Here is a 23,282-nt window from a genome sequence, read left to right on the forward strand (position 1 = left end):
TTCAAAATTTTTAATGTTGCTTCCATTCATTCAAGTTGAGAGCGTACACTAGAGAGTAAATGACATATACTCGCATTTGGTGCAAAACAACATCAAACTATTCTAGCACTCTTCTGGAGTATCCCCTAAAACCTCATCACAAGCAAATATCGCTGCATTACTACATATCCTAGTAGAAAAAGCCAAGCACCTTGCCACCAACGTTCTTTCTCCGAGCCTCCTCATGGTCCATGATACCCGCAGATGTGGTCAGCACAATGTACCCAAACTGAACATTATTAGCCCATACACATCTCGTTAGAAGAGGTTTCAGTTATTATTATTATTAGTAACTAAGCCAGTAAGTTTCCTGAAGTGTAGTAGTAAGTTTGAAGAATTCCCGTGCTAACCTGTCTTGATGGAAGCAACCTAGCTGTCCACCCTTCAATCTCTTTCACACCCACATCGAACCTAGGACTGATGACCCCACACTTGTTTAGCCTGCCATTCAGTTCAACCACAATTTTACCAGACCTGTGATCATCAACATACTCGAACTCCCCAATGTATCCTATTAGAAGACAATCATGAGTTTCCAGACAAGTAAAATACATGAGACTTCAACAACAAACTGGAAATAGCAAGAGGAATTTGTATGCACGTTAGCCACAGTATACCATGCTTCTGCATCACAAGTAGGAACTTAATGATGACCTTTGAGGATGGCCTGATCATCACTTGGCGCTTTCCCCGCTTCTCCGCATTATACATGCACTTGAGAGCATCATTAAGAACACTAATTCTCACCATCTCTGATTAAAAGACCTGCAGCATAAGCCAAAAAAGTAAAACGGAATATATTATCATGCAAAACTAGCATGAAAAAAGAAAAAGGAAAATATACACCTTGTCAGATATGAAAGTATACCCATCATCATAATTAAGCCCGTTAGTTTAATTTAAGCAAAAACTCTTCATTCTAAAAAATGTACTTATTATATTCCATCCACTCCTTTTTGGAAAATTATTTTCGTAAGGATCATAAATTTAAGTTAGGAGTGCAATCAACTAGCATGGAATATGTGCAAACCATTGTATCAATTTATTGATGATTAAACTGAATCTAAATGTTGATGGGTGTCGGCAACTAATGCTTGATTATGAAAAATGATGAACCTAATGTGCATGCCACCAACAAACTGGAAATGATTAAGCAGTCAGATTTATGCTAAAACTCGATTATGAAGAGAACATCCATAGATGACTTGCACCTCAGATAAAATAAGCACTAAAAAAATATGGCTGCAAGAATTACCAACTTACAACCCAACAAGACAATTGCTAAAACAAACAATCTAAGGTAGAAACCATGATTCATTGTTGTCCACGCTTGTTGAAAAATGTCACTACTTTACTAGATCCAACAAGATGAAAACTGATGTAAACATATGAACAACACTTTTTTTCTCTGGGAAGCTCAGACTCGCATGTATTGAGTTTTTTTTTTCCCTCAATATTCTATAAACTTAGTAGGATATAGTCATGGAAAGAGATAATCATAAGCATAGAACTCATGTAGCTGTACCCATCTACTGCCAACTGTTAATAACCAGCTGAGACTGCCTATTTGCAGCCAATTCAGCTTTTGGACACCCAACAACAACCAACCTGACAAGGAAACTAATTGTCATAATATTGATGAAATCTATAGACGTTTGATGCAACTAACACAAAAACAACAGGAAAGATGAAATGCAACAGCAGTTCGGGTCCAACTTGACCAAATTAAAATTCACCAAATTAAAATTCACTAAAATGTTGTAAAGTGAAATTTCTTTCACACCTCTCCAATTATTCACACCTAATTGAAACAGTGAACTAGCATTAACATAAAAATCGAGCACAAAAGCCTCTCTCTCTCTCTCTCTCTCTCTCTCTCTCTCTCTCTCTCTTGTCGCAGGCCAGTTAAAATCTTCAAGAGTTCATCACATAAACAATCTTAAAGATCAACTAACAATCAATCACGGAGAACTACAAAACACAACAATCTTAAATGAAACATTAAATCACAAACATAAATAAAACTGGAATCCGCATATCAATATCAAACTATAAAATCGCAATGCTAAGTAAAACTCAGACACATAAACATCTCGGCCCATATATCCTTTGCACTTTTTAGGTACAATCTCTGCAAGTATGTACAAGTAACGGTCCTTTCGGCACAGATAACACCGGAAAAAGAGTTGATTCAAATAGAGCAAACCGAGCAGAGAGAAAACCCTAGAGATAGTTGAACAGAAGAGCGAGAAACGGAAAGGCTTGAGGCTTACTTGAGAAACGGCTCCGAAGCTGCGGCGAGCGAAAGAAGGGACGACCTAGGGTTTCTAGGTAGCTTTAAGGAGACCTAGGGGCATTCCTTATGTAACCGAGCCGAGCTTAGATTTGCTGAGCTCAGGCTCTGCTCGGTAGAAAAAGCTCGAGCTCGAGCTCATTTGACACGGCGGATTCCGACTACCGTTAAACTCGCCTTGGCTCAGTGACCCACGTAACAGGAAACCAAAAGAATCTAACGGTCGGATTTTAGTAGATCTAGGTCTTAATTTTCGGCCAAAACATGTACAACTTCGTAAAAAAAACACCGCCGGCCGCCGTGCCCAGTCGTTTCCGGTCATCAGAGACGATCATCGGCCACCCTCGATCACGGCGACTCGCATACCAGAAAAGCAAGACGATCCAATGGCTCCTTTGTTGTAGATCTCGCCTTCATTATTCGAAAAAACCCACCCAAACGCATGTATATACATACTTATATATCAGAAAATGGAGAGGGTCGTTGGAAGGACTTACCGGTGGGGTTGAAACCGAGTCGCCGTCGGTCGCCGGAAAATTGCCGGTCGATCTCTGCTTGCCGAGATGAGGGGAGAGATTGTAGGAGTGTAGGGTTTCTACGGGTCGAAAGATATATATATATATATCTGCGCGGCAGAAAGACAGGGCTTTCTTTCATTTTATAGCTGACCCGGTGGGTCACCCACCCTGGTCGCACCGGGTTACTGGATCCGGCTCTCCTTTTATTTTTTACTATTTTCACTATTACTAATTGAAAATTACATAAAATAAATAAATAAAATTTTTGATATAGTCTAATACAAAAAAATGAAAAATAATAAATCAATCAACCCAACAGCAAAAGTACGTGAGGGCCCGCGGCCCAACCGAGTGCAATTTTGTTCACCCCCTTTAAGGGGGTGAACAAAATTGCACTCGGCCCAACCTAGGCCGTCACAAAGGCACAAGGGCCCACGTCCTAGCCTAGGCGATTGATTGTAAAGGCATCCTTGCGGCCCAGGGAAATGGCCGCATGACACCTCCCATCGGATGCATCCCTCGCGGCCTAGACAGCCGCAAGAGAGGCACCCCCCGTGCGGCCTCACCACGTAGCCATGGCTGCGGCCCCGATTTTTTCGCCGCCGTCAAATATGAGGGAGGTCTCACGCAACGTGTAAAATAAAATAATTATAATATTTAACTTTTTTAGAAAAAATAAACATCGATAAGAAATAAACGTTATTAATGAGAATCATAATTCTATCTTACATAACTTATAGAATCACACAGATAAAAATTATGCTTTATAACTTCTAACAACTTCAATGTTTAATTTAAATATTGAATTATTTACAAGGAAATCTTCTCGTACCCTCTAATTGTTTCTTTCATTGCAAACTTAGGCAACTAAATAATGATATTTCCATCCAAATAAATTTATTAATATATTTTGACAACAATAATTTTATCTTTATTTACTTATTTTATTCATCTTTTATTATTACATTTAAACTTTTTAAATTAAATTCCCTCATTTAATAATTAAATTTCCTCACAAAAACATTAACCTTTTTATCATATTTTTAATTTTAAAATAATCTTTTACTTGAATTAGCCATGTCATCACTTTTAAATGATGTAATCAAGCCAAGTCGAATGGGGTTGAGGTTTGTTGAGTTCAAGTTTAATTTTGCTCGGGGCCTTGACTCACAAGTAGTTTGCTTATATGAATAAATGAGCTTGAGCATGCAATAAGCTTTTGTCAAGCCAAGCTCAAGCTTGAGCTCGTGTGAATGAAGAAAGACTCAAAGACGATGGTGACAAATGGATGAAGAGACGAGAATATAAGAGAAGTAGAGTTTGAGTCAACAATGATTGACGAGTTGTAATCTTGCAAAAAGGGGGAAAAGTATAAAGTGAGGGTTGATTGTTAAAAACTTGAAGAGATTAGATGGAAAGCTGATTGTAGAGATGGAAAGCTCCTGGCATGAAGGACCATGTTTTGGAATAGCCCAACCATTTCCCAAAGTGTGCATTCTCTCCCTATGTTGTTGTTGCTGCAGGGCTTTATATTTTGCCTCGAGGACCATTGAATAAATAGGTTCAGATAAGCTAAAAGGGTGAATTTCTCACAAGACATGGGTGGGGCTTTCTAGTGAGATTTGGAGATTAGTCTCTTGTGAAACATAGAGATGAGTCTTGCGGAGGTGAGTGAGTCTCAGCATCCAGAGATGAGTCTTGCGGAGGTGAGTGAGTCTCAGCATCCAGAGAAGTCTGTCAGTTGCTTCTTGTGACGACCATTGCAAACTGTTCTTGTGACTTTTTATGGGGTCTCACGACTTTTTGATCGATTTTTCACAAACGACGTCGATTGTTGTTACCAAGATACAACAATTATTATTTTTTAAGTACAGGAGTATGTCTCGAGGGGGTGGCAAGTGACTCGCTGTTACATGACCTAGTGATGAGAGTCCTAGCAATGATTGTCTTATGATGAGAGACCCAATGATAAAAGTCCTAATAATGCAGTGAGTCTTCTATTGACGGGAGACTTGATGATCGAATGAGTCTCCTAGCAATAGAAGACCTAATAAGCCTCATGGTAATGGGAGACTTGATGGCTGAATGAGTCTATTAGTGACGAGAGACTTGATGTCCAAGTAAGCTGATGATCGAGAAAGTCTTGATGACTCAGATACCTCCTTAATGACAAGAGACCTCCTTAGTGATGAGAGACCTACGAAGAAATAAGCAAGTTATGGGCGCGAGTGAGGTCACTCGTGGACCCTCTGATGTGTAGGCTAGTCTTTGAATGATGATTGTGAGCAAATAGAGAGTTTGAGTGTGAATGTGAACATACCTTTGCTAGGAGAAAGTGTAACGGCACTTTTCCGGATAATCTCGCTAGCATAAGACATCTGAAAGGAGATCGTCACAAATATGATATAGAACAATATAACTCAACATCACAATTTCTAACTTTTGATATTAACAGTAGAAGCCATAATATAAGTTTAGATCATTTTAGCACTATAGTCTATACAAAATGAATACGAGGGCACTAAGGGAAAATAAAAATCTCCTCACAATATGTGATGTGAGAATTTATTTACACATTTATTGGTCATAATTGAGTAGTGTTTTAAGTGTTTTATATGTGTTTTATTTATAATTGTCTAGTATTTTGAGTTTCTTTTATATATATTTAATTTTTAGTATTTTTTATTATTTTACAAGAATGCTACTTTATGATTGGGTTGAAAAAAATAAATAAAAATAAAATAATAAAAAGGGATATTATAAAGTTAATATTACAAATTAATATTATAATATAAATAAAATTAATGCAATTAATAGTATATTAAATATTATATTATCTATTATATTATTTATATATAATATATATTATAGATTATATATATTATATGTGTGTGTGAAGTGGTGAATGCGTGAGTGTGTGATCAGTGTGCGTATAATAATATATTATATAATAAATGGAGTCCAATTGCAATGCAATTGGAACTCCATACCCTACATTATATATATAATAATAAAGAAGGGATTTGGGGAGCAGAACTTGGGAGGCTGGCGCACAGAAGCGGTGGCCATTTTTAAAAGGAATTGATTTGGCAGGATTGGGCAGAGACTTCTGAGAGGAGGCGCAAGGAATTTAAAGAAGGCAGCGGCAAAGCATGAAAGACTCAATAGAGATATTGAAACAGAGCAGGCGCATGTAATAGCAAGTGCATACGGAGGCGGACACGATTTGTTTAACCCAGATTTGAATAGATCTGGGCTAAGGAATTTATGTCTTCTTCTTCATTCTTCAATTAATTTTCTAATGCTTTTGCTGTTACTTTGGGTTTTAATTAATTCTGCCATGAACTAATCTATTGAACTAAGGTCATGTATTGGCCAAAACTATGATGATGCATTTTTTTATAATTTTATGTGATTGAATAAATTGAGGTATGTTGAGTTGTGTGGTATTGGATTTAATGCTTGTGAATAACTGGCCACTATTTACATGATTTGATGCCTAATCTTGAGACCGAAAGGAGATAGTTTGGGGATTGCATCGTAGGTACCATACACCATAAAGTAAAATCGACTAGAAATAGAATTCGATTTCTTTATACGGCTTTTAGCGATACACTAGTAATTTCACAAATTATAATGCGTTTTCATTTGGTTAAAACTTTCACAGAAATATAGGAAGTTATTAAATGAGAATAGACTCGTTATAGCCTAGAAATATGGTAACGAATGCATTAGGAGATTTCGTCGTCACATACTCAATTGACCAATTCATTCGCATAAAAATTTATGATCTGCATTGCATAGTTAAGTCCATACATGTGCCTTAGTTATTAAAATCGACTGATTTCTTGATTCAAGTTTCCTTCCAAATCAATTTTATTTTATTAATCTAATTAATTTATTTTTTATTCTTTATTAAATCTGAAATTTTTATTATCTAAATAATAAAGAAAGTTTATAAATTTGGTATTTGAAATCTTTCCTCGTGGGAACGATATTTTTACTTACTATTATATTACTTGTTCGACCTGTACACTTGCGATATATTTTAGGGTGATCAATATGCCCTCAACAAAACCACTAACATGAACCTTTTTGTTGGGAACGTCTCTGTACACTTATAAACTTGGGCTCAAGCCCTACTAGTCTCGCCCGTAATGATCTCCTTACCTTTACCTGGAATGACAAAGATTAAACAAGGTGAACCACAAGGCTCAGCAAATATATAGGTGCAATAATATAAACAAGTATGGAGATATAAAAAAACCAAAGTAGAGTATCCCGACTCCATGGATACATACGTGGATCAATACATAAAATTATGATGCTCTTACTTGCCCACACCATAACCATCATGCCTTTAAGACCCCAATTCATACTCATGCATTATCTATATAATGATAGAAATACATGCGCCATACTGACCTTTTAGGCCCTACATCTATGAGACTACATGTATATATATACACTACAAAAATTAATTTTTTGCGATAATTTTTTTGTGGTGGTTTTAAAAATCGTCGCAAAACATAGTATTTTACTGCGGTTTCCCAAAACCACTGCAAAATTTATTAAAAAATTTAATTTTTTGACGGTTTCTAAAAAATCGCCACTAAATTCAAAATATAATTTAATAATTAAAAATTAAAATTAAATTTTGCGACAGTTTTTGAGAAATCACCGTTAAATTTAGAAAATAATTAAATAATTAAAAATAAAAATAATTTAACATTTGTGGTGATTTTGAAAAATCGCAGCAAAATTCATTAAAAATTTAATTTTAGGACAGTTTTTTGAAAACTGTCACTAAATTCAAAAAAAAATTAATAATTAAAAATTAGAATTAAATAACATTTGAGGCGGTTTCAAAAAATCACCGCAAAATTCATTAAAAAATTTAATTTAGCGACATTTTTTTGGAAACTGCCTCTAAATTCAAAAAAATTAATAATTAAAAACTAAAATTAAATAACATTTGCGCCGATTTTGAAAAATCACTATAAAATTCATTAAAAATTTTAATTTTGCGGCAATTTTTTGAAAATTGTCGCTAAAAATTAATAATTTAAAAATAAAATTAAATAACATTTGTAGCGATTTTGAAAAACTGCTGCAAAATTCATGAAAAAAATAATTTTAAAAATATATAAAATTATTTTCTTATTTTTTAATCAATTAATTTATTTAATTTAATTCAATTAATTTATTTTTACTTTATTCCATTATTATTTAAAAAAATAATCAATTAATTTTTGTTTTTTAATTTATATTAAAAATATAAATTATAATTTTAAAAAATAATGGTTGGATTAGTATATAATTTATATGCGCGAATATATAATAGCGAGACTTTGTAGATCAGGTGGTTTCGTGCACATACACACGTAGAGAAGGTTCTCGGTTCAAGTCTGGGGAAGGGGAAGGATCTTGGAAATATTTCTAGCATTGTCAAGTGGCGCAAGGGCCAGGCGAGCATGTGCGCACGCGAGCCCACGCTCGCGGGTGGCTGGGCGCGTGGCCTGGTCGCGCACGCGGGGCTTCCAGAAATTCAATTTTTTTTGAATTTTGAAATTTCAAAAGTTTTGGAATTTTTACGATGGTTCTAAAACCGCTGCTAAATCACTTATTTTGCGGCGATTCTTAAATTGCTGCAAAAAATATGACTTAGCGGCGATTACTCCAGCAGTTGCTGAAAATCGCCACTAAATGCTCCGCGGCAACTGATTTAGCGGCTATTAAAAATCGACGCTAAATGTCATTTTTTTGTAGTGATATATATATATATATATATATCAAAATTCATCAGCCACCCACAGTGGCAAAAGCATCACCTATTGGGTTTATGGCCACTTCACCCGTGTCAGGCGCTTAATAGGATATCCCGTCACACATTTGCGGAATTTAGCTATCCCGACAAAATAATAATAAAAGGCGCAAAGATAATGATAGTAATGTGATTCCATGGACATGCCAAACAAGAACATTTTTTAACAACTTCCCAACGTAATTATCAAGCTTACTCATACATCCCAATTACATTTTTTTATCTCATGAATCTCATATACACACACGCACACACACACATATATATCTTCAATCTCATTCTAGTATTTTAGAGGATTGAGTGATGCCAAATGAAGCAATTAATAGCAACTTAGATCAACAATCATGCTTAATTTGGATTGATGAAAGCCTTAACTAACTCAAATCATAACCAAAGTATATGATATTAAATATCAAATCGAAGCCCTTGAAGTTTAGTTTATGATGCTTCAAATGGACATCAATTTTGACTTCTACATCAAAGGTTATGGTCAAAATAATGTAACATGCGCAGTGTTATCAAAAGCTACCAAGTCGACTTGAGGGGAATCTAAGTCAACATATGGCAAGTCAACTTGCTAGAAACCAAGTCGACTTAGGCCAAGTTGACTTGACCTCCTAGATGAGTCAACTTGGCTGAGAATAGGAAGAAACTGCAAGAGAAACTAGCCTCGGCCAAGTTGATTTAACTCACTACAAGTCGACACGATGCAACCCAAAATGCACGAAATAGACACAAATCACCCTAAAACAACCACCACTAGCTTTCTAACCCACCAAAGTCATTCCTTGAAGTAAAAATTGGGTAAACAAACCCCAACAAAACACCAACAAGACCCAACTTCATACTTACGAAAAGACCCACTAAGATACAAAAAATGGAAACAACCAGACTCTTTTCATGGAAAATATTTCAATATTTACAATGGAAGCTTCTTGCAATGAAATGGAGAAGAAAGGAAGGAAATATTGCCTTAAATGGTGCAACTCCAAAGAGATGAAGGAAACCCCAAAATCTGCATTTCTCCACTTGAAGCTCCAACCAAGTGAAATGAAATGGAGAAGAAAAGAAGAAGAAGAAAAAGAATAAGGAAAAGAAGAGATGAACGAGAGGGAGAGCAAGAGAGTTGGAGAAGAGAGAGGGAAGAAGATTGTCTGAGAAGCAAGAAGGAATGGGGGGAGATGGGCTGTCGTCCTACTCCAACAATCCTATTCTTTAGCAATTTCCAATTATACCCTCCATCACAACCCAAACTTATACCCACAACACATATCAAGCCCATTTTAGACCTTTTGCCCATTTTCTTTCTTTTTCCATTTCTTTAATCAACCCACATTAATACCCACATGGGATTAAGCCCAAATCAAAAGTCCACTCATATTGCGCCTAAGCCCATTTAGCCCACAACTTTGGACTCTTCCACACATTTAAACTTTATTTATGTGGGCTTATAAATTTTAATTTCACTTACATTTATCATCCCATAAAATTATTATTTTCATTAATTATCTTTTATCAACATAATATTTTTCACAATTAATTATAGCAAAAACTCAAATACCCGAAATAAATTACCAATAATGCCTAGACCCACTAACGGGTTGTTACGGAAAGGGTCCCTTATTTATGGAGTGGGAGCAGACTAACAGGTGATGGGATTTTCGCATTTTTCGACAGGTATCTCGGAGATGAGTTTGATCGATTCAAGCATGGCCTTTCACCTCATTAGGCTGCATGGTCTCACTGGCATGGGTCTCTCAATGCTGTGTGGGGGTCTCTTAATGAGTGCAAGAAGGGTTATTCGGTCGCATGCGCGAGACAGTCATTCAGTTATGTGCATGGGAGGGTCTACTATGAGCCCATGGGGGGCCATTTGGCCTCGTGCATGCGCACATAGCCACATAACTGAGTGAGCGTCGTGCGCATGCAGTCGCATGGTTGTGCCTTACCTTGTGCACCTGCCTACTACATCGTTTGCTTGTCTATTGCCTTGCGTGCTTAGGCTCCACCTTGTGTGCTTGCTTCATGGTCGCATGTGTTCTTGGCCCTTTGAGTGCCGAGTGACCTCTATTGATCACATGGCTTCATGATTGTTGCCTAGGACGTGTCTTCTGTGTGGCTTTAGCCGTGCCTTTCACATAGCCCCTTAACCGTACTTGACCATGTGTCGCGGCCCATCCTAGCTGTGTAGTCTTTGGTCTTATTCAACCATGGGCCCATTTCATCATAATTGGGCTTATCTCTTGGTCATAACACCTGTATACCTTCTGTCTCAAAATTTGCCTCAATTACTCGAACCAAAATCAAAGAATACGAAGAACAGTAAGTAAAACTCCCTGTTAAATCGTTCAAGGCTCAGATCTAGTATTCGTTCACCACTTTGATAATGCCAACAAATAGAGACCACAAAGCCACAAAGAAGCCCTGAAACCGAAAGCTCATAAAACCCTAACACCTATTGGCTGAACAGAAGCAAAGCACTCTCTCCCCCAAATGATCAAAGCCACATAAAGTAGGTCACCACAAAGGTAGATCGGTCACAAAGACAGAGGGTCAAAAGCACAAAGCCAAGAAAGAAAACTTACCAGTAAAAGAGACCTAAGTCTCGAATATGTAAAGGTTGAGATCGGCATTAAGGGATCGCCTTTTGCACACAAGGAAAGGTAGTTGCGAGAAAGGAATGATAGTTCAATCCATAAAAGGCAAGAAGACCCAATCACAATCGATTGATCATGGAATGAGAGAGGAAGCAATCGTCCAAGGAAGAAAACACGAGAGAGAAACTAAGGTTCGACCATGAGAGGGAAACACCAAGAGAGGGCCACACAATGGCCTTATATATGAGGACTTTACGGCTAAGAATAATGGGCTTGTCCCACTTGAGCAAATGGGTTGAGGCCCATTTATCCTCCAAAGTATGATTAGAGCTTGTGGCCCAACTTCTAAAATAGGCTGCCTAAAAGTGGTGACGAACTTGGGTTATTCAATCTCGGATAGAATCCTATGAAGATAAAACCCACCCGAAAATCGACACAGTTTTGGGCCTTATTAGGAAACATAAACCAACAAATCTCTACCTTGATTCCTAATAAGGCCTACACACACATGCAACAAGAAACAGGCAACAAATGCATAAGAATGATCAATAGGCATATGAGTAAGAAAATATTATCAATTCTTACGTAACTTTACCAATGCTTAGAAGATCTTGGCACCTTCTAAATTTTTTCACAGGAAACACTTTTGTTCCCATATCAGAGGAGTTGAAATCTGAAAGCACCTTTTAAGTCTAATAGCATCTTAAGATATAATATTACGAATGAAGTGCAATCTCACGTCAATGTGTTTAGTGCGCTCGTGAAAGACAGGGTTTTTACATAAATGAATAGCTGACTGACTGTAAAAAAAAAAAATAGTAACATTTTCATTTAGAATGCACAGTCCATTAAGCAATCCTTTAAGCCACAAAGCTTCCTTAATAGCTTTTGTAGTAGCTATATATTCAGATTCGGTGGTAGAGAGAGCAACAATGTGTTGGAGTTGAGACTTCCAATTGATGCATGAATTACTCAAAGTAAACACATAGGATGATGTTGATTTCCTATTGTCTCTATCACCTACATAGTCTGAATCTGTAAACCCTTTTAAACTCACTTTATCTGAATGATGCTTATTCACTAATCCTACATTGAACGTACCCCTCAAATACCTATCAATCATTTCAACGCTTCCTAATGGACGGGACTTGGGTTTGTTATAAATCTACTTAAGGTGCTAACAACATGGGCTAGGTCTAGTCTAGTACACACCATGAGGTACATAACCAATACTATTACAATAGAGTAAGGGACTTTACTCATGTACTCCTCTTCTTCTTCGTTAGCTGGAGATTTATCTCTTAACAATATGAAATGGGTCCTAAGGGTAAAGATACCGATTTGCTTTCATGCATGCTAAATCTTTTTAGAATTTTTAACACATATGATGTTTGATGCAAAAATAGCATGGAATTTGACCTATCTCTTACAATCTCCATACTTAGGATCCTCTTAGCCATTCCTAGGTCTTTCATGTTAAATTCACCACTTAAAGCTGATTTTATGCTATTGATCTTTTTAACATTAGGGCCAATAAGAAGCATGCCATCAACATAAAGTAAAAGGAACACACAATCATCTTTATTTTTATGTTGAAAATACAGGCAATGATCAAAATCACTTCTTTTAAAATCGATTGATTTAACAAAAAAAATTAAAATGTTTATACCATTGCCTGGGTGATTGTTTTAAACCATATAAAGATTTCTTTAAGAAACACACCAAATATGATTTTCTCTTATCTTCAAAACCTTTGGGTTGAAACATGTAGATTTTTTCTTCTAAGTCACCATGCAGAAAAACGGTTTTAACGTCTAGTTGTTCAAGTCCCAGTCAAAGTATGCAACAAATGCAAGCATGACACGTATGGTCGTATACTTAACAACTGATTAAAAAATCTCATTATAATCTACCCCTTCCTTTTGTGTGAAACCTTTGGCTACTAACCTAGTTTTAAATCTTATGGGGTCTTTTTCACTTATACCTTCCTTAACCTTAAAGATCCACTTACAGTCCACAATGGACTTGTCTTTTGGTCTAGGTACTAACTCCCATGTATGGTTTTTATTGAGGGAACTCATCTCCTCTCTCATTGTTTCTATCCAATTTTTAGAATGCTCACTTCTAATGGCCTCTTCATATGTGTTTGGCTCTTTGTCGGTTAGTTCTTGATTACTAGCATATGCCAAGTCAAAATCCGATTCTAGCCTTTAAGGAATCCTACGGGATCTCCTCTCCGTATCTCAGGTTAACTGATAGTTAGATAGCGGTGGTTGGTCTATGGGAGGCTGTTCTTCTTCTATTATCTCATTCTTCTCATTTTCTTCAGATTGGTTTTGACTCTCCACCTTACTTGAGGTTGTGGAAATGTTGGTGCTAATATTCCTCGACTCTTCTAGGGAATCCTTGCTCTCACTATCTTGTTGCTTATCACTATTTGATTGTAAACAAGGCATCTCCAACTCATTAAAGGTGATGTTCCTGCTCACAATTATATTCACTCCCTTTTGACTTCTATCCCAAAGCTTATAACCCTTTACTCTTTCAGGGTATCCTAAGAAAACACATTTGCTTGCTCTAGGTTCTAATTTGCCTTCACTCTGGTGAGAATAGGCAACATAGCCAAAAGTTGTAAGGACTGAATAGTTGGCACATTTTTCATGCCATTTCTCATAAGGAGTGTCACTCGTTAATGCAGTTGATGGGGTTAAGTTAACCAAGTAACAGGTAATCATAACTGCTTCGCCCCAAAAAGACTTAGGTGTATTAGAACTGATCATCATACACCTAACCTTATCTAAGAGGGTCCTATTCATCCTCTTAGCCACCCCATTTTGTTGTGGGGTGTGAGGGACAATCTTATGTTTTGTTACACCACATTCCTTGCACAAGTCATCAAATTCTTTGTTGCAAAATTTTAGACAATTATTTTTTCTAAGATATTTTATTGTCTTGCCTGTTTGATTCTCTATTTGAAATTTTCAATTTTTGAACCTTTTAAAGGTTTTTGATTTGTCTTTTAAGAGAAAGACCCACACTCTCCTAGAGAAATCATCTATGATGGACAAAAAAATATCTATTCCCACCAAATGTGGGATTTAATGTTGGTCCCATAAGTCTGAATGGCTATACTTTAAAACCCTTGAGGCTCTATGCACATTTGAGGTGAAGGATAACCTATGGTGTTTGCCTAACACACAATGGTCACAAAAAGGGATGTAAGACACACGGTCCTTACCAAAGACTCCCTTATCATTTAGAAACTTAAGCCCTCTAACACTTACGTGGGCTAACCTATTGTGTCATTTTTGAGTGGCATCCGAATTGATTGAGTCAATGTGAGAGCCTAAGCTACTCACTATCTCTGCAGTTAAGGCATATATCACATTTCTTCTAACTCCCTTACACACCACCATTGCTTCTTTAATCATTTTTATCATTTCATTTTTTATCTTCCCCCTAAACCTATTCTTTTCTAACTCTCATACTGAAACTAAGTTCCTAGCCATTTCGAGGATGAATCTAACATCTCTCAACTTTAAGAAATGGTTTGTGTCTAACTTAAAAGTGATATCTCCAATCCTTACAACCTTATATGCAATACTGCTACAAACTATGGCATGACCACCCTCGAATTCGCGCATATTTTTAAACCAATGTCTGTGGGATGTGACATGGAATGATGCACCTGAGTCAAGAATCCATTCTTGCCCATGTGCCCTAAGTATAACATTTATTTCAAAAAAGTCAGAATCTAGAAGCATGTAAAATTCACTAGGGTCATATGAGGTCATTACGTTTACCTCTTCTTGTTCTTGTAATTTTTCCTTTTGTTTGTCTTTCTCGACATAACAATCTTTGATGTAGTGTGCAATTTTTCCACAACCAAAACACTTACCCTTATCCTTATCTTTGACATTGGATTTAGACCTACTTCTACCTTTCTTCTTACCACTTCCCTCATATCCTCTTGATTGAGATCTAGGGGAGAGCATTCGATTATAACTGACCAAACCATCAAATTTTTTACCAACCAAACCGAACCAATCATATCCCACTAACCGAGCCGAACCGAACCGAACCGAACCGAACCGATAGGATACGCTAATCGAAAAATCCAAACCGAAATAATCGGTATAACCGAACTTCACTAAAACTTACTGAATAGGTGAGGATGATCGGAGGGAGAGAGAAGCAGATGGGGCGGTGTCGACCTCTGCATAGGAAGGAAACGAAACATCGAAGACAAAGATGAATGGCCAGCCCTTCGCTTGGCCAGAGGCCCAAATGCCCATTCATCTTCGACTGTAATGTGGCCATGAGATAGAGAGACTGTTGTGAGGTGGCGGGAGGGGATCGACAATCATGAGACGGTGAGAGGGAGACGACATTCGTGAGGTGGTAGGAGAGGGGCGACAAAGGTAAGGTAGTGAGATCAAGATCAAGAGAGAGAGAGAGGGTCCTGAGAACTAGAATTGAGAGGCCGCGTGCACAAGAAGGAAGCGATGGACCACTGGTGAAGCCAGAGGGAGGGGATGACGAACCTAGCGCGCACACGAGAGAGAGAGAGAGAGAGAGAGAGAGAGAGAGAAGGAGGGGGGGAGTCTGACGCCGTGAGGTTTGAGAGGTTTGGGGTGAAGGAGAGAGAAGTTTGGGAGGGGGAACCAGAGATGCAGAGAGTGTCAGGGGGTCACATGGGAGGGGGGTGTGAGGGAGAGAGAAGAAGTTTGTGTGTGTGTGTGTGGCCTGTGGGGGTGGGTGGTGAAACTGTGGGCGGTAAAAACAGTGGGCGTGGAAGAGATTTCGGTTATTTCAGTTAACCGAAATATCCAAAATTTTTCATTGTTAGAACCGAACCAATTTTTATCTATTTAATTAACCGAACCGAACCGACTAATTCGGTCAGTTTGGTTGAACCGAAAAAATGCACACCCCTATTGAGATCTACCTCTCATCATATGGACATCTCCATGTCTTTTCTCACTTTTTAACTCCATTTCTTTGCTCCTAAGGGAATTTGTGACGATTGCAGGTTTCAAGGTGTCCCTACCATACTTGATGGAATTTTTAACTTCCTTATATGCATCTTGAATTGCATTTAAAAGAATTATGACTTTGTATTATTCGGTCACCTTTTCACCACAATTTGTTATATCTTGCACTAACTTATTGTAGATATCTAGGTTGTCATCTAGATCCCTAGAGGAGTCTATTTTAAAACTAAAGAAGCTTTCAACCAAGAAAAGTTTGTTGGGTGTGGATTTTTTCACATAGAGTTTTTCTAATTTTTTCCATAACTCTTTTGTAGAATCAAGTTTCCCTACTTTCCTTAAAACAGAATTAGAAAGGTGTAAGATAATAGAGGTATATGCCAATTCATCAGCCTCAGTTTTTTGTTTAGTTGTGTATGATTTAGGGTATTTACCATCTAAGGCTTTAGAGACTTTTTGTTGGACCAAAATTCCTTTCATTTTTTGTTGCCAAATTGAGAAATCACCCTTCCCATTGCAAACCCCCAATTTAAAGTGATGTGCAGACATGTTCACACAGAAATATGCTTAACACACAAACATAATAATTTGATAGATTTTTAGGGTTTCAATTGTAACCTAACAGAAAGGATCAACTAAGGCAGATTTCACATAACACAATATCACTAATTTTTTAAGCAAGACTTAACAGCACCAAAACGAGTTATGCTAGCATAAGAAAATCACAAATAATCCTAGTTCTAGCAGCAAGTAATGGTTACCACCACAGGATAACCCCCAAACCTAATGGCCACCACCACACGATGATCTGCTAGTTGCTGGAAATGGAAATTACAGAATTTGGAATTTAAACCATAGAGGTTACCAGTATAGATCTCAGGACTGAGATATATGTGAATGATACAGGATCGGATTTGGAATAGAAGAAGGACACCCCGACCTCCACTTGCAAGTCCATGGACCGTCGGTCAACAGGCGAGTGAGCAACCACGTGCTGCTCGGGAAGATGACTCGCGACTTGCTAGATCCGAATCTGGGGTCCTTTCGACCCAACTCACAACCTGCAAAGAGTAATCGAACCAAGATTAGATTTGATATGGAAACCACTTACCGTGAAATCGAATCTACAAAATGATGGGGCTTTTCAGATCTGGTTCGAAATAAGGCACTACCTAAGAGTCAAACAAGGCTCTAATACCAATTATTGCAGAAAACACTACAAAACAAAAAGGGTTAGTGCAAATCAAAATTAAACCAGATTTAATTGAAATTAAAGAATACAAAGAACGGTAAGTAAAACTCGATGTTAAATCGTTCAAGGCTCAGATCTAGTGTCCGTTCACCACTTTGGTAATGCCAACGAATAGAGACCACAAAGCCACAAAGAAGCCCCCAAACCGAAAGCCCAAAAAACCCCAACATCTCTCGGCTGAATAGTAGTGAAACACTCTCCCCCAAACGATCAAAGCCACGTAAAGGTAGATCAGTCACAAAGACGAAGGGTCAAAAGCACAAAGCCAAGAGAGAAAACTTACCAGTAAAAGAGACCAAAGTCTCGAATATGTAAAGGTTGAGATTGGCATTGAAGGATCGCCTTTTGCACACAAGGAAAGGTGGCCGCGAGAAAGGAATGATAGATCAACCCATAAAAAGAAAAAAGACTCAATCACCATTGGTTGATCATGGAAGGAGAGAGAAAGCAATCGACTAAGGAAAGAAACATGAGAGAGAAACTAGGGCTCAACCACCAGAGGGAAACACTAAGAGAGGGCCACACAATGGCCTTATATATGAGGGCTTTAGGGCTAAGAATAGTGGGCTTCTCTCACTTGAGCAAATAGGCTAAGGCCCATTTCTCCTCCAAAGTAGGATTAGGGATTGTGGCCTGACATCTAAAATGGGCTGCCTAAAAGTGGTGACGGACTTGGGTTTTTTCATCCCGAGCTAAAGCCTATGAAGATAAAATCCACCCAAAAAATCGTCATAGCCTTGGGCCTTATTAGAAAACATAAACCAACAGATAGGTTGGGTTACTTTCAAAGCATAAAGACGTGTTAATGTCACCTGTTTCAAATAAGTCTGATATAAGACCGTTTGACCTACTTTATGTCCACTTGTTTGCCTATATAAGGATGAGAAAAATAAATAAGAAGATAGATACCAAGTCAAGAACTTCAACTTCTCTCGAGCTTCAAGTTCATCATTTTCTTAAAAACCCTATCTACAACCATTCTATTTAGTTTTCATTCTTAAGTCATAGATTTGAGAGAGCCTTATTGAAAGCTTGTTTTAAAACACCTTTAAGTGTTATCTTAAGTGAAGTTCTCATATATTTTTATTCTCATTCTCCTTTGTTCATTCATTGTGAGCTAAAAAAATCACTTGGTTAAGTGATTTGTGAGGTTATTGTTTAGCCTTAAAAAGCAATTATGTAAGGTTTGTGTTAAGTCCATAAAAACACGAGATATATAGAGGATAGTGCTTACCTCTTCCAAAAAGCACTCCAATTAGCGAATTTGAAAAATCATTTACTAGAAATCAAGATAGCGGGCATAAGCCTTTTGCTGGAAAACTATAAATTTAGTGCAATCTCTCTTAACTTTCATCTCTTTACATTCATCACTTTTAACAAAATTTTAGTCAGTAAAAAAAAAAATTGTACAATTTAATTCACCCATTTCTTAAACTTTCATTTGGACTAATATTTCAACAATCACATTTAAATTGTTTCATTTTAGATTTTTACATTTAAAATTCAGTTATTTACATAAATATAAATGTGAAAAATATTTTTTTGAATAAACAAATCCAAAATGAAAAAGTTTATTTAAAATGTTAACTAAGAAAATTCACTAAATACAATAAAATTAATTTAATCTTTTAAAATTTTTCTGTTCAATTTTTATTTTAATTATGAATAAATAGGAAATAAAAAGTTAACTAAAAAATTATCTAAAATATTAATCTCTTTATTTAGTTCACCAAAAAAAATATTTAATTTGACTTTATTAAATTGATATTAAGCAGCTTGATGATTTTATTAATTTGTCTCTCTAATTTATTTAATCAATTTTTCTTAATTTGACTAAGTATTTTTCATATTACAACCAAATTAATTTAATATTAAACTTTTAAAATATATGTGCTCTTGATTTAATATTGAACTTTATATGAATAGATAAACTATAATAAAATTATTTTAATCTTTTGGATTTTTTTTACTGTTGAATTTTTAATTATGAATAATTAATGAATACAATATCTAAATAAAAATATCTAAAATTTAATTTTCATAATTCAAATTAAAAATATATATATATATATATAATGGGCAGGGAATCTGAGATTAATCCAAATAACCCAACAAACATAAAAGCTCCATATGGGCAATTTTCTCCTTTAATTGACTAAACTAAGGATTCATATAAATATAGCATTATCTTTAGCAGGTTGCAAATGAGTCAAGGTAAATCACACCAAATACCATTAAGAGTGTGTTTAATTGCACACATTTATCATAGAAAATGTGTAATTATTATAATATTTTCTATGAAACCAATCAAACACTCTTAACTTTTCTATAGAAAAATGTGTATGGTACAAGTATTTAAAACTTTTTTCCATGAAATTTATTTTCCAAGGGGGTGGGGTGGCTGCATTCACACCCAGCAATTGAAATACAAAACAAAACACAATAAAAATTTTATATTTTTTTATTGAGGTGAGAGGTTTATACTCGTCAGTGTACGAATGCAGTTGTAATCCAAATTTAAATTTATATTTTCTAGATGAGTCCAGGTCGTCCACTGATAGATTTATTTATGGAAAAAGAAAAAGAATGTCACACACACGCACACGCATTTGGATGAATTAGTAACAAGATTTCTTATGGGTTTTTAGATAACAGATACTAGGAAAATAAAATAGGGTAGAAGTTGAAATAAACGCTAAATATATGAATATGAAATTGGATAGCATTTGAGTTAAGATAATTTCAGCGCCAATCCGTTGATTCCCAAATTTTAGCAGACAAGGTTAGTAACATTAATTTAATTTCAGATATGAGGGTTTGTTATTAAATGCAATTAGAGATTATGATAGTTCTAGTTTGAGCAATCCCCATACATGATATGCGGGATTCTAATTTAAGTAACTATCATAAATTCAATTGCAATTAATACACAAAATAACTAAATTAATCATCCGAGTTTGGGTATGATAGCGTTTTCAAGTCTAGTAACTCCCATACATGGCATGGAAGCTCTAAGTTAGGTTTACGCTCTAATCCAAACCTAGTGATTTTTCAATAATTAATACACACTCATACTGAAATTTAAATTAATGTCACTCATTTTAAGGGCAATTTTCTTTGGGAATTATTGGCGTTGGACACTGTCCTTGCCTTAACCCAAGATTGGATTTAGCTACTTATTTTCATTTAAAAGTTAATTGACAAGAATTTAAATGACGTAATTTAAATAACAGAATTTAAATGACAAGAATTAAAATAGCAGAAACTAACTGGCTATTTAAGCGGTGAATAATAAAATGACAAGAATTAAAATTACAGAAATTAAAAGGTAGAAATTAACCGGCCATTTAGGCGGTTTTTGACACACATTTTTGTAACACTCCACATTTTTGAAAGTTAATTATGTCTAGTTGAATAATTGAAATTGTGTTGTTTGTATTGTATTTTGTAGGCTATAAATAACTCACTTGATTGCATTTATAAGGGTGATTATTATTCTTGAATCAAAACTTAGTTGTTTTCTTAGAATTCTCTCTTTGAGAATTGCTTTTGTTCTCTGTTATTTTCTCTTGTGATCGTACTTTTTTTTTTCTTCTCTTGAATTCTTATGTCCTTTATTGTTACTTTATTATCTACCATTGTTGACACACATTTTTGTAGCACCCCGCATCGAGCGATAGGAAGGTCCAGGACAACTTACTTTTATGGGTCTATGCGAACTTCTCAGGGGGGTCACCCACCCTTGGATTGCCTCAGGTCAAGCACGCTTAATCTGGGAGTTCTTTGCCTACATTCAACCCAAAAGGTATCTAGCTGGTGTTGTTTCCTTCCTTACTTATTCTCGATATATACTACCCTCATCTGGGCTCTTGGGGTATTACACACATCGTGTCATCATCATGGGGCCCACAACTGTGAGTCAGCTCTTAGCTATCGCCCTTCGACGACAAGGAGGCCCACCGAACTTTATGAGCCCCTCAGTGGTTGCCCTTTGGGCAATCGATGTGGGACATACCCGGTGCATCCACACCATCCCCCCCAGGAGGTGTGGTGGGGCTCTATCAGCCCCTCCTTTATTCGGGGTTATAGGGACCATTATGGGGTTAGGTCTTCATTAGGATTAAAAATAATGCTTAGGTCTTCTCCAAATGATATCTTCCATGGGTTGCTCAAATTGAGCCTTAATTCTTCATGAGATTTAATTCTTCATAAGTTTTAATTCTTCATGGGTTTTAATTCTCCATTCTTCAATCTAATTTAAGTCTCCAAGCCCATCTTCTTCATACCTACAAACAAGCAATTGAGTGCTATTAAATTATATATTATGTATATATTTATATAATATATTATATAGTATATTATATACTTATAAATTATATAGATGCTCCATGCATACACTCCATTGAGTATATGTATTATGTTATAATATATATATTATATTTACATGTTTATTATAATATATTATATATATTATATATATATTACACATAACTATTCAACTAAATCAATTTAAAATCAAAATGGGGGTTATAATTATAACAAAATTTTACAAAATTAACCACTAATCATACCCCCAACTTAAACATTGCTAGTCCCTTAGCAATCAGATTATACACCTGCCAAGCTTTATTCGCAATAATTGTATGAATGTAAAAATTTTAAATTCGAAACTGAAATGCATAAAATCGAATAAATAATTTAACATTCTAAATCAGATTTTTGGTTAAAGGTCATACAATCTTAGAAATAGTAATTAGGATAACCAACACAAAGACTTACTTTCTTGAAGTTTTGACTTCAAACCTTAATATGGATTTTCCCTCCAATAAAAAAGATTCATCAGGTGTACACACAAGAGGGTGCACCGTTATAAGAGTAAATGCAGAACAAGTTCAAAACTCGGTGTCATCCAAAATACAAAGAACGTAATTTCAGGAAAGAATAGGAAAATTGACATAGATTCATGACTGGAATAATGTCCTAAATGAATAGTTTCTGAATTTAAATATAATTCCCTACTCCAAACTCGAATTCTAAGATTACATGATTTATAACATCAAGAGGGACCAGACTGGGTTGTAATGGGATTATGAGGTTAATACGGGTTGTCAAAGAAAAGGTAGAGTGTACAAATAGTGTGTCGAGATTTTTATTTTTTTTAACTTCAACATTTATTTTGAAAAACAATTGTGCTGAATAGCTAAGAAAATTTCCCTTTTTTTCACTTTTTCGTTTCTTCTTCTTTTTTTTTTTTTTTAAATATGAAAATAGCTAGATAGACTAATTCTCAAAATCATACCAGGTTGGACAAAATTTCATATGATTATGGGTTAAACGAGGGTAACAAAACAAATTGTACTACAAATGGCTCAAATGGGCTAGCAAGGGAGGTTAATTTAAAGAAAAAAAAAAAAGATTAATAGGCTCAAAATAAAAGAAATTGATCCCCCTATCATGCTTCTACAAAACAATGATACTCAGTCATCTAATTCAGAGTTTGAAACCAGTCAAATTCATCCGCTATTATACTAGATATTCAAAGCGAATTGATGTTTTGAAGCTATTGAAAAGATGAGATAAACAATAAAGCATATTTAGAGTAAGTGTTATTTCACTCAGAATTAACGGTTATTAGGTTCAAATACTCACTTGGGTAATAGTCTCCACTTCTATTGAGAAATCATACAGTGTACTAATCAGCTAATTACTGTTACCTTTGACTTTATGACCGATAACCAATTTTTAAATTTTGAATGCCCGATGAATGC

General features: G+C 35.8%; 1 protein-coding gene across 1 annotated transcript; it reads right to left on the minus strand.

Annotated features, from left to right (window-relative positions):
- LOC127810692 (40S ribosomal protein S15a-1) lies at positions 1-2,959 on the minus strand. Its single transcript, XM_052350297.1, has 4 exons — positions 2,830-2,959; positions 657-804; positions 390-550; positions 1-268 (listed from the first exon to the last, which is right to left on the minus strand). Exons 2-4 carry the CDS (start codon positions 787-789, stop codon positions 170-172), a joined length of 393 nt encoding a protein of 130 aa, XP_052206257.1. The 5' UTR covers positions 790-804; positions 2,830-2,959; the 3' UTR covers positions 1-169.
- Positions 2,960-23,282: the final 20,323 nt, after the last annotated feature.

Source organism: Diospyros lotus, chromosome 9 (assembly GCF_014633365.1).
Source record: "Diospyros lotus cultivar Yz01 chromosome 9, ASM1463336v1, whole genome shotgun sequence".
NCBI lineage: Eukaryota > Viridiplantae > Streptophyta > Magnoliopsida > Ericales > Ebenaceae > Diospyros > Diospyros lotus.